Genomic DNA, 16466 nt, shown 5'->3' with positions numbered 1-16466 from the left:
ACAATGTGGCTTGTCAATAACCGTTAAATTATTTTGATCCATGCTCGGACGCAAGAGCTACCCTAGCTGCGTTAAATCTACAACTCACCTGTCGAGCCCTGCCTCGATGGCCATGCGCCTAATTCAATATTCCTACCGAATCTGCTTCACAGCACATCAATTGACCGTTCGATCTATTACAACCAAAGCCTCTGTCTCCCCGACCTTCGAAAGTGCTCCGAGTCCGATCCCATCCCAGCCGAAGCGGCTTCGGTGCACCGAGGTGGACGAAAATGGCGACGTGACGGTACGATATATCTCGGCGAAGAAAACCGAGCTCACCACAAGCTACGGGCTTGTCCCTCGAGATATTCGGAAGATTGAGCTTTCTACTCTCTCCCACATTGGCATCCGGCCTTCCACCGTCCTCATCCACCTCTTCCACCTGAAGGTGTTAGTGCAGCGCGATCGAGCCCTTATTTTCGACGATGCGACGAGTCCCACCTCCCGCGAAGCGTTCCTGCGCGACATCGGCGAAGCAATAAAACAGAGGAATGCGGCGTTGGCCGAGGTAGCGCGCGAGCGTAAGGAGGACGAGACATACGCGCAGCCGCAAGCCACCTTCGAGTTCCTGGCCCTAGAGGCTGTGTTGAGCTCTGTTGTAACGGAGCTTGAGGGAGAACTCGCGGCTGTGCGACACCCGGCTGATCGTGTTCTCGCATCTCTGGAAGATGATGTGGACCGCCGCGTGTTGCTGAACCTGTTCGGTCTGTCCGGCAGGGCAACCTGGGTTGCGGCGCAAGCGGAGTTGGTCCTCGGCGCTGTCGAAGATGTCCTCGATTGGGACGACAGTCTTGCCGCTCTGTACCTGACAGAGAAGGCAGACCCGAATGCCTTGGCAAAGACTGTGGATGACGACCTCACGGCGGCAGAGTCATTGCTGGGGTCGTACTATAACGCTCTCAACGAGATCGTGCAGGAGGCGCAGAGTCTGGTGTCCAGCATTCGGAACACCCAAGAGAGGTTTGTGTCACACCATTGCTTCAGATTCTAGAACCCCCTCTGACTGTTTCTTCCGTCTTGGCCTGCCTCCAGCGCTAGCGCCATTCTCGATGCCAACCGCAACTCGTTGATGTTACTCGACCTCAAGTACCGCATGGGGACGCTTGGCCTTGCGTCTGGCTCCTTCTTTTCTGCCTTCTATGGCATGAATATCTCTAACTACATTGTAGACTACAACTGGGCGTTTCCGGGCGTATGCGGAACCTCGGCAGTTCTAGCCGTGATCGCTACATGCTACGGATCGTCTGTCCTGCGCAAGCTGATGAGAGTGAGGATGGAAGGGCATCGGGAAGCCCGATCACTTGTCTCTGGGAGATGGAGCAAGACGATGAAATGAGACCAGGACAAATGTAACAACAGGGTCATTTTCGCAGTCACGTACAAATACACAAGTGACGGTGAGGATGACATAGTTAATGTGTAGTAATACAGACATCAAGGAGCGCTGGAAGTACGCCTAGCGTTCCTTTCTGGCAATTGATGAGGCGAACTAGCCCAGACAAATTGTTCGATCACCTGATATCTGCTTCAGTCAAAGATCAGCACTGGATGCGGCCGGTATTGTCTCTTTCGGCCCGTTCACCGGCCGTCTTGTTGCTCGAGCTTCTTGGACCCTAGCCGGAACCTTCGGACGGCATCTTGGCCAAGCCAGGGCCCAGGCGGCAGATTTAGGCTCACTCAGGGGGCCCCAGTGCAGTACAGCCAGACGTACACGCGGTCATGCAGAGCCTCAAATTTCATAACAGTCATAGAGCTTTTCAGAAGATTGGGTATATGAATCAAATGATCATGTGTGTATTCCTGCGGATTTCCATGTCACCAAAAGAATTGCTACACAAGTACGCCGCAGTCAGCCGTGAACCCGGGGTTATGGGCCTGGAATTCAGGTACCGACCCGCTTCGTGCTGTCGTCCCTGCATGGACATCAGGATCGCACCTTGAACTTTCCTCGCAGTCAAGAAACATGTGTAATTCTTGTGTTGCGATGCATACAGCTGGCTACATGTAGTACAAAACATGATTCATCGCACGGAATCGCAAGTCATTTTGCATAAGATCCTTCGGGATTCTGCATGGAACACGACGTGAAAACAGGAGACATTGTGTTGAATCAGAGACACTCCACCGCCATTTTTCAGTTGATGCGCTGCTGGGGTTCCAGTTACCGAGACCAGTTTTCAGGTCTAGAACACACCAAAACAGCGGGAGTAATCACGCGGAAAGGGGATGTCAAATTGGCGGAACGTTTCCCCGGCCGTCGATAATCTCTCTAGAATACCAGAAAGAAGCAATACTCAGGGACCGCAAGGGGCTGAGAGTCCAAGCTGAGGATCGTGCTGTAGGGGGGACCGAACAACACAACCCAGCCAATAGCGGACTGATGGGGCTCAATCAGCGCACATTATCGCCAAGGCTGCCCCATTGACGATGAGCTGGACGGGAATGACGAGTTAGGAGGGGCCTAGACTGACGGTGCAAGTGGAGATTGTAGGCTGAGTCTGCCGATCACTACTAGCTGACTGCCAGGTCCAATACCATTCTTTTTTCATCTTTCACCATGTTTACCCCAATGGAAAACCGGTCGGTGACGGCAGTGAGATGCGTCTTGGCTGGCAAGAATACGAGCTCCACGAAGGCACGCGAGCGACGTCATGCACAAAAATTCTCTCGTGTCTGTCGGTAGCTATTTTTGTTGTACATGCTACCGAACATGTGGCGCACTTTAAATACCTTAAAGATGGCCCAACGTAAACAAATAAGGACCCTGAGATGCCCAGCTTCGACCAGACTTCCAGAAGCCCTCATCCATCCCTAATTCTCAATTATTATCTTTAGTTTAATATCTTCAATATGTATCTGAGAGGAGCTGTCGCGGCCACCTTGGCCACCACCGTCTTGGCCCAGACCCAGCAGGGCTTCAACTACGGAGCCACCAATGAAGACGGCTCTTGCAGAGGCTACGATGACTTCGTGAGCTACTTCAACACCGCAAAGAGCTTGGCTGGAACATCGGGCTTCGCATCTGCCCGCCTCTACACATCGATCCAGTGCGGCACGGTAAACGACCCGATCTCGGCTTACCAGGCCGCGATCGACACCGATACTCAGATCCTGGTGGGCCTGTGGGCCAGTGCCGGCCGCGGAATCTACGAGAACGAACTCAACTCTCTGCTGCGCGCCGCCGAGCAGTATGGCACCGCCTTCACCGACCGTGTCGTCGGCATCAGCGTCGGTTCTGAGGATCTCTACCGCAGCAGCCCCGATGGCGTTGCCGCCAACGCCGGCGTCGGAGCCACCGGCGCCGAGATCGAGGGATACATCGGCTGGTTGAGAGACTGGATCCGCGGCACCGCGCTCGAGGGCAAGCCCATCGGCCACGTCGACACCTGGACCGCGTGGGTGAGAGGCGAGAACGCCGGTGTCGCCGCCTCTGTTGACTGGCTCGGCCACAACTCATTCCCCTACTTCGAGTCGACCAAGCCCAACGCCATCGAGCAGGCCGCCGACAACTTCTGGACCGCCGTGGGTAACACCGAGAGTGTTGCAGGAGGAAAGCCTGTGTACATCACCGAGACTGGCTGGCCGCACAGTAAGTTGAACCAGACCTAGCCTCACCGTTACGGTGCTACACGTCTCGAAATGTCTTTGACTAACATGTTTATCGTAGTCGGTCCTCAATCGGGTGCTGCTGTCGCCTCCGTCGACAATGCTCGCACCTACTGGTCTCAGGTCGGCTGCGCTTTGTTTGGTCAGCGCAACGTTTGGTGGTACACCCTTCTTGATGCGAACACTGCGCAGACCGACATCTCCTTCGGCGTGACGCCGGCAGGCAGCTCGACTCCCGTTTTTGATCTTAGCTGTTAAGAGCTTTGAGACTGGGAGAGGCAGCCTCTACGAAGGATATCCGGGGTTGAAATAAGCTATGAATAAGAGCACGGGGCTACGCCAAGAAAGCCACGTAATAATGTTAATTTTTACTTTGCCTTCACGATAAGTCCGGGAATCCGGCCCATGGGAAATGGTGAAATCGCCAAGAATGCCTTCAAACTCTATTTTCCAAGCCGACATGCTGACCTGTCTGTTGACGACATGGTGAGAGTTGCATTCTACTCCACAAGCTGGAGCATCAGAAGGAACTTTGGTCTTAAAAGCAACCATACTATCACACCGATACTCCCAGTTTTCTTCATCACACTGGCCACTGACCGAGTTCGGTTAGCCGCTGATCTGCTGTCAGATTATTCGCTAAGTCATGCAGCTTTTGAACTGTCCCTTCTGTTGACTGCGACGATAAAAAACATGCACAAGCCCCGCACTTCTCTTGACAAATTATTTACCTATGTGTTGCGACTCACCAGTGGATGAGGGGACAATTTGCAAATAGTTTTCTCATCTCTTGAGCTCAAACTTAATTCTTTGCATATCTGACATGGAGGTACTGACCGCTGGCGTAGCCTGGGCGCTGAACCAGACAGTTTCTACCCAGAAAATCTTGGGCCGCCTCGGTCTCGCTTCACTGCTTGCTCACAATGTCGCGGGCTCTTGGACGGAGCTTGCGGCGCAACTTTCGCCCCAAGCATCTATCTTGCTGCCCGATGAGCCATCATTCGAATCGTCTATAAGCAGGTGGAGAGAGTGGCATGCGCCTAGCGTGGGTGCTGTCGTGAATGTCTTTACGGAGAGTGACATCCAAGCCACGGTACGTATACACGAAGTCGAGAACGAGTTTTGATCGACTGATCGTCAGTGGACTGAAAGACTGATTGATACCGACTTGCACAGATTCGGTACGCTAATGAGCATGGAATACCCTTCCTCGCCAGGTCTGGCGGGCATGGCGCGACCGAAGCATTGCAGGATGCTAGAGACGCGATTATGATTGACGTGCGGGGTTGGAATCAAGTTGAGATAGCAGAAGATGGAAAGACGGCAACTCTTGGCGGCGGCGCGAGCGTGAAAACGGTTGTCAATGCCCTCTGGGCGGCAGGCAAGCAGACAAGTGAGTCCATTTCCCCAGAATGTCTGACAGGGATCGGATGCTTATCTCCCCAAGCGACCGGCCTTTGCGAATGCGTCGGCTTTTCAGCACCAATCCTCGGAGGCGGCCATGGTTGGCTACAGGGACAGTACGGCCTAGCCTCAGATCAAGTCATCTCAGCCCGGATTGTCCTTCCCAGCGGCAAAGCGGTGACGGCATCAGAGGAGACCAACCCCGATCTCTTCTGGGCCTTGCAGGGAGCTGGACACAACTTCGGCATTGTGACCGAGTGGGAGTACCGCGTCTACGATATCAAGAATAATGCTTGGGGCTACAGCATTTTCATCTTCCTCGCTGAGCATCTAGAAGAGGTAATGGAAGTGACCAACAAGATGATGGAGACGCAGCCACCTGAGATTGCTCACTGGATTTACTTCATTAACCTTCCCGACATTGATCCGGAGAGAGTACGTTCCCCGAACGCGAATCCACCTGCTTTTCATGGCTAACGTTGCTAGCCAATCATCTGGTACGCCATCATTAACGATGGAAGTGAAAATGATACCGTAGAGTATGCCAAGCCTCTTTTCGGTATTGAGCATGTCAGTGTCGAAAGTGGCTCTACCCCAATGCCCGACTTGGCCGTGAAGGTGTTTACTAGTGAGGACAGCCTCGGTTGTGCCAAAGGCAACACTGGCCTCAGGTATCCTATCGGGCTAAAGAGATACGATCTTCCCGCCATTCGAAAAGTGTTTTACGACATGACCGAGATGTCTGTTACCGTTCCCGAGCTTGCGGGCTCGTTCTTCATGTTGGAGGGCTATTCGACGCAGGGGGTCAAGGCTATCGATGAAAAGAGCTCTGCGTTCCCGCACCGCGATGATGATCTCTTGGTCACCCCTTACGTCGTGTACAAGCCGAACGCATCTCTGGATGCTCTAGCTCAAGACTATGGAGAGAGGTTGCGGGGTCATCTACTGAAAGCGAGCGACGATCCGGAGCGGCTGCGGGCGTATGTCAATTATGCGCATGGGGACGAGTCTTTGGAGTCTGTGTATGGGTGGGAAGAATGGAGGTTGGAGAAGTTGAGGGCCTTGAAGAAGAAGTGGGATCCAGAGAACCGGATGAGGTTCTACAATCCCATTGTGTGAGGCTCACAGCACTCAGAAACATAGCCCCTGTCTCAGGGGCTGTGCTTCCCAGATCGAGGAATGTTCCAACAGAAAAGGCAAGGGCAGCCGCAAAATCTCGATGAAGGAAGATGAGCGTACCATCACGCACGCATGAGCATGTTTGTGGTTGAACGCGTATTGTATGCGAGGTCTTAGACGCAAGTGATGGAGTACAGACGGTATGACGGACCGCTCAGTCCGGGAGCACCCTCGATATCCTGGTTCGTAGGAGCTGAAAGCAATGATATGCCGATAATTACCCGTCCATGACGTTGTTATGCTGCTCTTTGAACGCGTTGCGGAGTTTGTCGGAGCTGAATGGTGTAGAGCGCGGAGTTTGCCCGACACTCCGCGAGTCGTAGTATCCCCTGCGGTGAGAATTCACCGAATCAAGTCCAGACTCCAGACTGCCTGGCAACCAGCGAGCTATGACCACTCGCGACTCATTATGTTCGATGAAGAATCCACCAGGTTGAAGGTGCTGCCGTCTTGGGAACCTGTCTACGCGGCGCAAATGTCCGACGACTCGCTCTTTCCCCCAACCTCTCCTCAAATCCCGATTATTTGTCGTAAGATCATGCGGGGAAGCAGTTCATCTCGCTTTCGGATTCTTTGCGCACGGCATATGAAGAACATAGACTTGCTGATTTACATCTAAAGTTTTCTTATCCATCTGTCAATTGAGGAACTACCTGAAAGCCTTTCAGACTGGAGGCCGATGCTTTGGTTAGCGAGCTAGTACCTCTCCCAGGGGAGCTTTACCCCCCTGACCCGCGTACAGAACTCTTTAACGAATTCATGGCTTCAGCATCAATCCTTAGATGGGAAAGGTGAAATCCGGTATCATTTCAGGTTGAATGACGTTGTTGCTATCTGGATCTAACCATGTGATGCGGTGACAAGCGGAGCCTCAACGCGGGAATGTCGAGGATTTAACAACAGCCCCGTTTGCCAAGGAGGTGAACTCTGAACAAGTGCTCGAAGCTCAGACCCCGATATTCCCCGAGGACGCTTCACCTCAACTGCCCCAGACTTACCCCATGTCAGACTGAGTGGTTTCCCCACGGGGGGCGCTTGTAGTTCCCTGCCGTTGATGGAGATTCAACCGTGAATTCGGACGGTTGTATGTCTGTGCATCGACTTAAAAGTCCCGGTTCGGAAGCAATTAAGTAAGTCCTGTCACTACCAACTCTCTTGGCTCTTCCTTTCTCCCCGAGCAGACTTTTGGCGCTTTTGGAGTCTTCAATGGTCCCTTTTGTTATTGGTTCACGTCCCTTGACACTCTGAGAACATGTTCGGAAAGTCGAAGGGTGCTTCCAACAAGAGCAAGGGCATCAGCCCCGAGCTTGAAGCTGTCCTACCTAAGGATGGCCTCCCATGGTACAAGAAGTCACATCTGAGATGGCTCAACTACTACTGCGTCTTCTTGGGTCTTCTTTGCGCCGCGAACGGATACGATGGATCGATGATGAACGGGTTGTTGGCTCTGCCTCAATGGATGAATTTCATGGACCAACCGAAAGGCGCATGGCTGGGTTTCATCAACGCCGTTCAGTCCTTGTCGACTATGCTTGCCTACCCTGCGGTCGCCTATTTCGCCAATCGATGGGGCCGTAAGAAAGGCCTGTTCGTGGGATATGCCTTCTTGTTCCTCGGCTCTATGTTGCAGGCTTTCACTCCCAATAAGACGGGCTTCATTCTCGGACGACTATTCATCGGTCAGCCTAGTGGCTGGTGGGGTGGTCTTGCACCTGTTCTCATCACTGAGCTGGCGTATCCAACCCATCGTGGAATCCTTACAGCGTAAGTATTTTATCGCTCAAGCTTTGCGATGACATGACTAAAGTGGATTGACTATAGGCTTTACAACTGTGGTTGGTTCGTCGGTAGTTCGTTCGCTGCCTGGGTAAATTCATAATAACCATGCTCTTTTAAATGTCGCTCACAGGATCAAGGTGACATACGGTACCCGAAACTACGACAGCACATGGGCTTGGCGCATCCCCTCCCTTCTTCAAATTGCCGTACCGATCGTCGTTCTCCCAGCCGCCATTCTGGTCCCCGAATCGCCCCGCTTCCTGGTCTCAAAAGGACGAATTGCGGAAGCGCGCAGAATCCTTGTCAAACTCCACGGTGGCGGCGACGAGCATTCCTTGCTGGTTGACTTCGAGATGGCCGAAATCGAGCGGGCGATCGAAGACGACAAGGCTGCGGGCGAGACTTCTTCTTGGATGGAGATGTTCAAGACTCCTGGAAACAGGCACAGGGCATTTATCTCGATTACGCTTGGTCTGCTGGCTCAATGGGTAAGAGGACAGAGTCGCATAAGTAGGATTATACTAACAACTTTAGGGCGGAAACAACCTGGTCAGCTATTACCTCGCAGACGTCCTCAAAGCAGTCGGAATCACGTCGATCACGGACCAAACCATCATCAACGGCTGCCTGCAGAGTTGGAACCTGGTCATGGCTGTCTCGGCGGCCATGTCGGTTGACAGAGTCGGCCGTCGTTTCTTGTTCCTCACCAGTGTTTTGGGCATGCTCACCAGTTACATCATCCTTTCCGGTTTGAACGGTGGCTTCGCCACGACAGGAAAGGCATCGGTCGGTCTTGCAGTTGTTCCCTTCCTTTACATCTACTACAGCTTCTACGACATCGCATTGTAAGCATCACCCTTCCTGCGACCTCGGAATTTGTTTCTTGTTTAACGCTAACCTCCAACACAGCACACCCCTTATCGTATCATACCCCGCCGAGATCTGGCCGTACCAGCTGCGTGCCCGCGGCACCGCCTTGACGCAAATGTCTACATATTTCGGCATTTTCTTCAATGTTTTCGTTAATCCGATCGCATTTGACGCAATGGGTTGGAAATATTACCTTGTGTTCGTTGTTATTCTGATCATCGGAACGGTGATCATCTACTTCTTCTACCCCGAGACTAGGGGTCACACGCTGGAGGAGATGGCTGTCATTTTCGACGGAGAGTCAGCAAGGGTTACTGATACCTTTGTATCCGGAGACGACAAGAGAGCTGGTGTTACGCAGCATCACGAGAGCGCATGAGTAAGCGCCTCATAGATCAAATCTGTCGAGGAGTCTATTTGATGTGGAATTGCATTTTCAATGGGTTCTTGGTGCTGGTCATGGGATCTCAAATAAACTCGACATTATGCATCCTACTGTTCCTATTGGACCTTTCCTCTTGAGTCCACAGTCCAAATCTCTTCAATAACCCCATTTCTGTGTGCGTAGTAGAAGTCGTGAAGGTTGATAGTCGGATCGATGTGGCTGGGAATCATCTCAACCCGATCTCCCACATTAAGCGCCGGCGTTCCCTCGTCCCACGTCAATGAGCCGTGCTCATCGCCAAGATTCGCATGTCTGTACCTGGAATCCTTGCACTCTGCCAGTCCACTGTCCGTCGTCAAGGATTTGAGGCCCGTATCAATCGTGACCTGACGTTCGCCCTGTTTGCTGACTACCGTCGCCAAAAGGGTAAGACTATTCGAGTAAAATGTGCCAACTGCGTTTCGATAATCGGTGTCCATGAAAATGAAAGAGCCGGGCTGTAGCTCGGTTACACCGGGCACCTGCGCACAGAACTCCCCAGTTCCTGTTCCTCCAGTGGTGACAACGTCGATAGTGAACCCCTCTTTTCGCAGTTGCTCTGCAGTGTCGACCAGCGTTTTCATCGACTCAAGGCACTGTTTCTTGCGGTCTTCACGGTCGTGAAGATGTTGAAGATGCCCCTCGTAGCCCTGGACACCAATCAACCGCAGATGCGGCAGCGTCGCAATGTGCTTCGCGAGAGCCAAGGCCGGCTCTCCAGGCGCAACTCCGGTTCGGTGCAGTCCCACGTCGAGATCAATCAGGGTAGTCAACGGCTGATCGATGCCAGACTGGCTCAGGGCGTCATTGATTGCGGTTGCGCCCACCTCGCTGTCCACCACAATTCTGATGTCCTTGTGCTTTCGGAAGAGCTCCACAAGCCTCTTCACTTTGGGAGCACCGACGATTTCGCAAGTGATGAGAATATCATCGAAACCGGCCGCGGTGATGGCCTCCGCCTCAGATACTTTCGCCACACAACAGCCCGTTGCGCCGGCGGCGACCAGCTTGCGGGCAAGAACAGCGCTTTTTGTGGTCTTCATATGAGGTCGTACTTTGCGACCAGTAGGCAGAAAATTGTCGAATAGCTTTTTGATGTTGGACTCCATAAGATCGAGGTTAACGATCATGGAGGGGGTGTCCAGGCTGTCGAGGCCATCGCCGACACGCGGTGAGTACATGGCTGCAGAATCTAAAGAATCGACTTTCAGGAATAAACCTCAAGCAAAGACTTGTTGAGTGACTTTGCAACGTCGAAAGGAGTTGCGAACGCTTAAGGAATGCGTCTTCGGCGGACGGACGGCAAGGAGAGAGCGGAATCGGCGCTCCTTATCAGCGCCGTAATCATCGGGCGGGGTTGAAGCTCCCGGCCGTGCACAATAATCTCGCATTTAATTGGTTGTTGAAGTATCATGTGGACATGACACTACATTGAGGGGTCTCCCTCAACACGGAAAAGAGCAAGGGACATGGCATCAGCCAAGATAGCGCGCCCCGGCCGTTGATTAACACTGAGAAGTCTTCCAAGAGGCACTTCACCACCAGCAGATGGTGAGCGTGGCCGCAGAATGTTTTGATCTCCGTTGGGAACTGCCAAGTTCCTCTCCGATGGCCCAGGAGAGGAGACACCCCGGCTCGCGTTGCTCCGGCGCAATTTCGACTCGGACCGATTTGGAGTGGGGTTTCCCGCGTCCGGGGCAAGGAACTGCGGGGACGGCGAGGTTGCCCGCGGAGGAAGAAGAGCAGCCCCACGAGGTGCTTCGAACCGAGAAGAGCGGCCTTGATCGCCGCGGGACGAAGGCTTCTTCTGAGCTTCATCCCGCAATAGGCCCCGGAGCTGTTGAAGCCACCTTTGCTTCTCTTCGGGCTTCATCGAACGAAGGGGTAGGACTTCCGCGCCGCCCATCTCCCTCGTCGGCCACGGGAAGCTGACTGCCATCTCCCTCAACGTCTCAGAGTCGAGTTGTCGAAGAACGATTCGAAGTTGTGGCTCGACATTTGCTACTGGCTGAAACGCCCAGTCTCCTCGTTGCTCTAGACGTTCTGCAATCTGTGACATGGCTCCGATCAACCATTCAATGGCGACGTTGTCGGGTACTGTATTCGCCTTGCTCAAGAGCCATCCAAGCGTTTCCGGTGTTCCCGACTGGTTGAGGATAGGGATGCTGCGCTTATCGTGCTCACGATCCTGGAGTTTCATGATGAAGTCGTTGTACTGCTGCATCGCCGTCAGAGGTAGACCAACGAATTTGCCCGCATTGAGAGCGTGGACAATCTCATCTCCTAGGGCGATGCCAGACTTAACACCGCTGTTGAGACCACGACCTGGCCAAAAGTGCACCGTCATAGCAGCGTCGCCGGCGACTGCGACAAGGGCATGAGGCCGGTTGATAGAAGCTGAATCTGATGGCGGGAGGTACTGGATGCCTTCGCGCACAGCTTGAACCACAATCGGGATGCGCACGACGTTGATAACCTCGCTCTCCTTGAAGCCGAAAAGCTTCAACCCATCGGATATCGACCTCCACAGCGAACCTCCTCTGTTCTCCGACGGTGCGAAAACTTGGTTTTCGTTAAAGCCAGGCGGGATCGTCCCATCCGGCCGTCGTAGACATCCTGGATACCCAAAAGTGACAGGTTGACCATCCATAGCCAGCATCTTGTGCCATTCCTCCTCGGTGAGCTGCATGTTGAGATACCCGCGACCATCGAAGTCACTGGCGTTGAGGAGATAACGGGTTTGGCCCAACGTTAGAAACACGTTCAGAGGTTGCGACCAAGGAAGCCCAGCTGGCCGATCGAATGCCAAGCCAAGGGCATAACTCCTTCCGCGTTCGTTCTCGTAGCCATGGAAATAAGACTTCCGGACCCAAGATGCTGCTCCGTCTGCTCCAAGGAGCACATGGAAGTCACCAACTTTGTACAAGTCTTCGCGTGTAACGCCCTCCGCGTGAAGGTGTATCAGGTCGTAAAACTCAGGCGCATGGCATCTTCGAAGCAGCCGATCCTCGACCTTCCGGATCTGAATGTTGGCTGAACCAGGCCAAACACACTCGGGGCGCCCTTCGAAAAGTGCTTGCTGCGTTGCCTGGCTCATCAACGTCGTGACTGACTCTTGCAGCGTGACGACCTGATCGCGTCTCCTTGCGGTCAGCGGATAGTCGACATAAGTACCGTTCGGGCCTGCCATGACCACCCAGCGCCTTTCATATACGTGGACTTGGATCATGCCAGCACCCTTTTCGGCGAGCGAGATGGCTGACGCCAGAGCCGTGGGACCTCCACCAACTATGGCAACCTTGAGACGTCCTGTGGGGTACTTATATATGACTGCGTCCACAGGCAGAGGTTCGACGTTTCTGAATATCGTTGGGTCGAAGAAGAAGTCCATCACAACTTTGGTTTTGTCGGAGTACATGAAGTCCGGCACCTTGGCTTTGACGAGCATAAATCGGACACATTGAAGCAGTGGCGCAGGGGCAAAACTGGGATGACGATTGCCGAATATCCTCGTTTGAATCGCGAGAGCCAACGCTGTAATGTTGCGGTACTGTTGGTCTGTCGCGATGGCTTGCAGTTCGAAGCTGAAGACCGGGTCTGGGTTCATCTTGGCGAAGCGAAGCAGAAAGATCTTGGCTCTTTCCAGATCAGTGCGGCTGTCGCCGGGTCCGCCGGTACCCCAAGCATCTTCGTACAGTTTCGGGAATAGGATTTCCTCGTGTGAAGTTGTTCGTGTTTGGCCTTTTGAAGGGGGGCGGAACCCCGACGGCGAACGACTTTTGTTCATGATTGGCTCATATGAATCAGCTTTACAAAGGTTCAAGAACGAAGGTAAGATTGTGGAAAGACAATATTTCCAGAGCCGGCGAAAAGTCTCCAGGGATTAAATTAGACTTTATAGACTTAAACTGGTTCATCCGGACAACGTTCCAAAGTCCAGATGACTGCCGGTAAGGAAGCGCCAATCTAACGTCTAGCCTCATCAAGGATAGAACCCCTCCCAAAATACCAGACTAGTACAGCAAGAAGAACTTTGTAAGAATCCTTCGAAGACAAGCGAAGAACCAAAATCTGAGTAAGATTTAAGCTTTTGGTCTTATTTTTACAACGGCAAAAGGGCATCCGCAATATATGAACACAGGGAGTAATTGCGATCGGGCTAAGAAGTGCCAAAAATGGATATAAATATTAGACAGCAGCTGAGTTCTAGGGGCGCATCTGCGAAGTTTTCTACGTTACTGCATTCCGCCTTGCTTCATAAGCACATTGTCGACCTATCAAGTACACTACTGCACTAACTTATTTAGGATCTCGGGTGAACTTCAGCCACTGCTCTCTCACGTGGTCTTCAATTTCAACGGGTGGGAAAGATGGCATGGCTTGCATGTGGCTGTTGGACTAACGGATATTGTGGGTCTAGAATGTGATCAGGCTGGATCTCGCCTGTAGTGAGCGATAACGTGTATGGTGTGACATACAGAACGGTCAAATATTTCTCTGTTGCTCGGTTTCTGGTGAGGCATCAGGCTGCCCTAAGGTGGTGCAACCTGGGCCACAAATGTGCAGGAAATTCACGTGAGCAGATTCGCGATTGGTTAGGTTATGTATGCCTATGCAGGCGTGCCAATGACGGCCCGGACTAAAGCCATAATCTTCGCATTCCCCGCCAAATCTCATCCTTCTTCTGATCTCATCGTGATTGTCGACATGTGGCATTCGTACCAATTCTTCAACACGAAGCTTGGTTCCTGATACTGCCATGGCTGAGATACTTGGAATTGCTGCAGCTTCCATCCAGCTCACAGAACTGACTATTAAGATCTTGTCAGAAGGCTACGCGTTTCTCAATAAGACCGTTGGCGCACCGACAGAAATCCGCCAGCTCCTTACGGAAACCGCAGCCTTGGATTGTCTTTTGAGTCGACTGCGAGATCTGAGCCATCCAGCCAACCCAGCCTTGGTTCACGAGAATGCTCTGCTTCGTTTGAAAGATATCGGGGTTTTTGACGAATGCAATCACTTGCTAAATTCGATAAACCAGACCCTGACTTCCTTGAGAAGAGAGGACGGCGAAAGAGTCAGGAATATCGCCAAGAGATTAGCATGGTCTCTACGTGCGCAGAAGGAAGTACAAGAGTCTTTGGATCGTCTCCGGCGTATGAAGGAAACCCTTTCCACTGCTCTGGAGACTAATACCGCGTAAGACATGGTAATTACTTGCAGCATAGCGGCGATGCGACTAATCCGGAAATTCTCAGACTGGCCGTCGATAGAATCGAGGAAACAGTTAACCAGGCAGACTGGCAGAGAGTGTTTTCTTGGGTTTGTCCGGTGGCACATTTGCAAACTCAGCATGCATTGCAAGACCTTCTGAGTAGACGGCACCCTGGAAGTGGGCTTTGGCTCATAGAATCCGAGGCATTCGGGAACTGGGTGAATGACCAGTCAGGGGAATTATTATGGATCACCGGACTTCGTAAGCTCATCGCTACAGCCTAACCTATACCTGGGAGGAAAGAATAACATGTGAATCAGCGGGCGCCGGAAAATCCGTCTTATGGTAAGAGATGAAGGCTTCCGCCTGCTGCGTTACTAACTCAGACAACAGTGCTACGGCGGTTGAAGCTCTCTCGTCCAGGGTGCATTTGCCTGGTGCAATCATGGTATACTTCTTTTGCAGTTTCGAGGAAAGCGAAAAGGCTGCTCTTCACTTCCTGATGAGTATTGCCGCTCAATTCATATCACGATCGCAGAGGTGTTTTGACATTGCCTCAAAAAGACAGAAAGACAAGAACGGCTTTTCGCTTACGATAGGCGAGTACATAACTCTCGTTGAATCATTCATGAACGAGTACCATCAGGTTTTCATTGTCGTAGATGCTCTTGACGAGGTCGGAGGGATGGAAATGAATGACAAAGAAGCCTTCGTGGCAGTTTTGAGTCGATTCATGAGGATGCAGGCGGAAACAACCATCAGCAGCAATCGACCGGCAGCCTCTGGCCCGCAAATAGGCAGAGGTAGGAAGGTCCTTCTAACGAGCAGAGAGGACGCATATATTCGGACGCAACTTGCAAACGAGTGTAAATGTCTATTATGGAAACTAGACTCGCAGGAAGGAAACCGACTCCACGCGGACCTTTCGCACTTTGTCTGGGCCGAGCTGCAGGAAAGACTGAGATCAAGAAGAATTCGTGTCGGGAACCCAGCGTTGGTGTCAACTATCCGAGATCATATCCTTCGGACAGCTGGAACGTAAGTATGCCATAATTCCCCTTCCCATCCAGCAAAAATTTGACAACCTACCTTTATAGATTCCTCCAAGCCAACCTCCAGCTGGACTACATTACAGCGACAAGAACTGACCGAGAGCTACGACAGACTCTACAAAGTCTCCCAAATGGCCTCAATGCTACGTATGAGCGAATACTTGTTTCTGCTCTCCAGAAATACCCACAGCGCAAGTCCGAGATGAAGCAGGTTTTACAGTGGCTTGCTATTGGCTTGATGCCCCTGTCAGGGAAAACCTTAGCGGAGGTTACGTCTATTGACCAAAACGACACCGCCCTCGACTTCGACGCGATCGTCACAGACCCTTATGACGTTGTTGCGCCACTTGTCCAGCTGGTATCCTATTATCAGACGTCACGATATCGTTCGGATGCCGCAACAATCGTACAAATACATCATGCAACGGTCAAGGAATTCCTTACGGGCTCTGACATCCTGGCCACATCGGCATCCATATTTTACTTCAGTGAAGTTGATGCACATGCGTTCGCAGCGGAAAGATGTCTTCAGTATCTTGCCTTCTCCGATTTCGATCGCGATGTGCCTGAAGATCCTAGAGACTTCGAGGCCTTTCTCAGCAAGTACTCGTTTCTGTACTACGCGGCCATGAATTGGGCAACGCACATGCGGCTTTGTAGCCTTATGTCTGGCATAAGCGATATTCACAGGTTTCAGCGGCATTTGTACTGGTTTCTGAACCCTGCTGAAAGCCCAAAGAGATACCAACTATGGCAGGCTGTTTTGAGAACAAGCCCGGGCCTGGCTGCCGCCCGCCACAGCGCTGCCCCCATCATTTACGCGATCGCAAACGATCTCCACGTCTTGGTTGAAGCACTACTTCCCACATTGGATGACCTCAATGAATACTTTCCC

At 52.3% G+C, this 16466-nt stretch overlaps 5 protein-coding genes across 5 annotated transcripts; 3 read left to right on the top strand and 2 right to left on the bottom strand.

Annotated features, from left to right (window-relative positions):
* Positions 1–106: 106 nt before the first annotated feature.
* On the top strand, positions 107–1378 carry COL26b_011873 (uncharacterized protein; the record flags this gene model as incomplete). Its single annotated transcript, XM_053184526.1, has 2 exons — positions 107–1002; positions 1075–1378. The coding sequence occupies 2 exons, from the start codon at positions 107–109 to the stop codon at positions 1376–1378; spliced, it is 1200 nt and encodes a 399-aa protein (XP_053031534.1).
* A 1514-nt stretch (positions 1379–2892) lies between these two features.
* Positions 2893–6171, top strand: COL26b_011872 (uncharacterized protein; the record flags this gene model as incomplete). The annotated part of the gene is made up of 6 exons (XM_053184525.1): positions 2893–3631; positions 3710–3901; positions 4497–4741; positions 4825–5041; positions 5186–5487; positions 5539–6171. The coding sequence occupies 6 exons, from the start codon at positions 2893–2895 to the stop codon at positions 6169–6171; spliced, it is 2328 nt and encodes a 775-aa protein (XP_053031533.1).
* Positions 6172–7483: 1312 nt separating this feature from the next.
* On the top strand, positions 7484–9259 carry COL26b_011871 (uncharacterized protein; the record flags this gene model as incomplete). The annotated part of the gene is made up of 4 exons (XM_053184524.1): positions 7484–7995; positions 8141–8498; positions 8545–8855; positions 8920–9259. 4 exons carry the CDS (start codon positions 7484–7486, stop codon positions 9257–9259), a joined length of 1521 nt encoding a protein of 506 aa, XP_053031532.1.
* Positions 9260–9381: 122 nt separating this feature from the next.
* On the bottom strand, positions 9382–10485 carry COL26b_011870 (uncharacterized protein; the record flags this gene model as incomplete). The annotated part of the gene is made up of 1 exon (XM_053184523.1): positions 9382–10485. One exon carries the CDS (start codon positions 10483–10485, stop codon positions 9382–9384), a length of 1104 nt encoding a protein of 367 aa, XP_053031531.1.
* Positions 10486–10730: 245 nt separating this feature from the next.
* Positions 10731–13091, bottom strand: COL26b_011869 (uncharacterized protein; the record flags this gene model as incomplete). Its single annotated transcript, XM_053184522.1, has 1 exon — positions 10731–13091. The coding sequence occupies one exon, from the start codon at positions 13089–13091 to the stop codon at positions 10731–10733; it is 2361 nt and encodes a 786-aa protein (XP_053031530.1).
* Positions 13092–16466: the final 3375 nt, after the last annotated feature.

Source organism: Colletotrichum chrysophilum, assembly GCF_026319265.1.
Source record: "Colletotrichum chrysophilum strain AFK26 chromosome Unknown scaffold_154, whole genome shotgun sequence".
Lineage (NCBI taxonomy): Eukaryota > Fungi > Ascomycota > Sordariomycetes > Glomerellales > Glomerellaceae > Colletotrichum > Colletotrichum chrysophilum.
The sequence above is the reverse complement of the archived record's forward strand: the minus strand, read 5'-3'. Positions and strand labels throughout refer to the sequence as shown.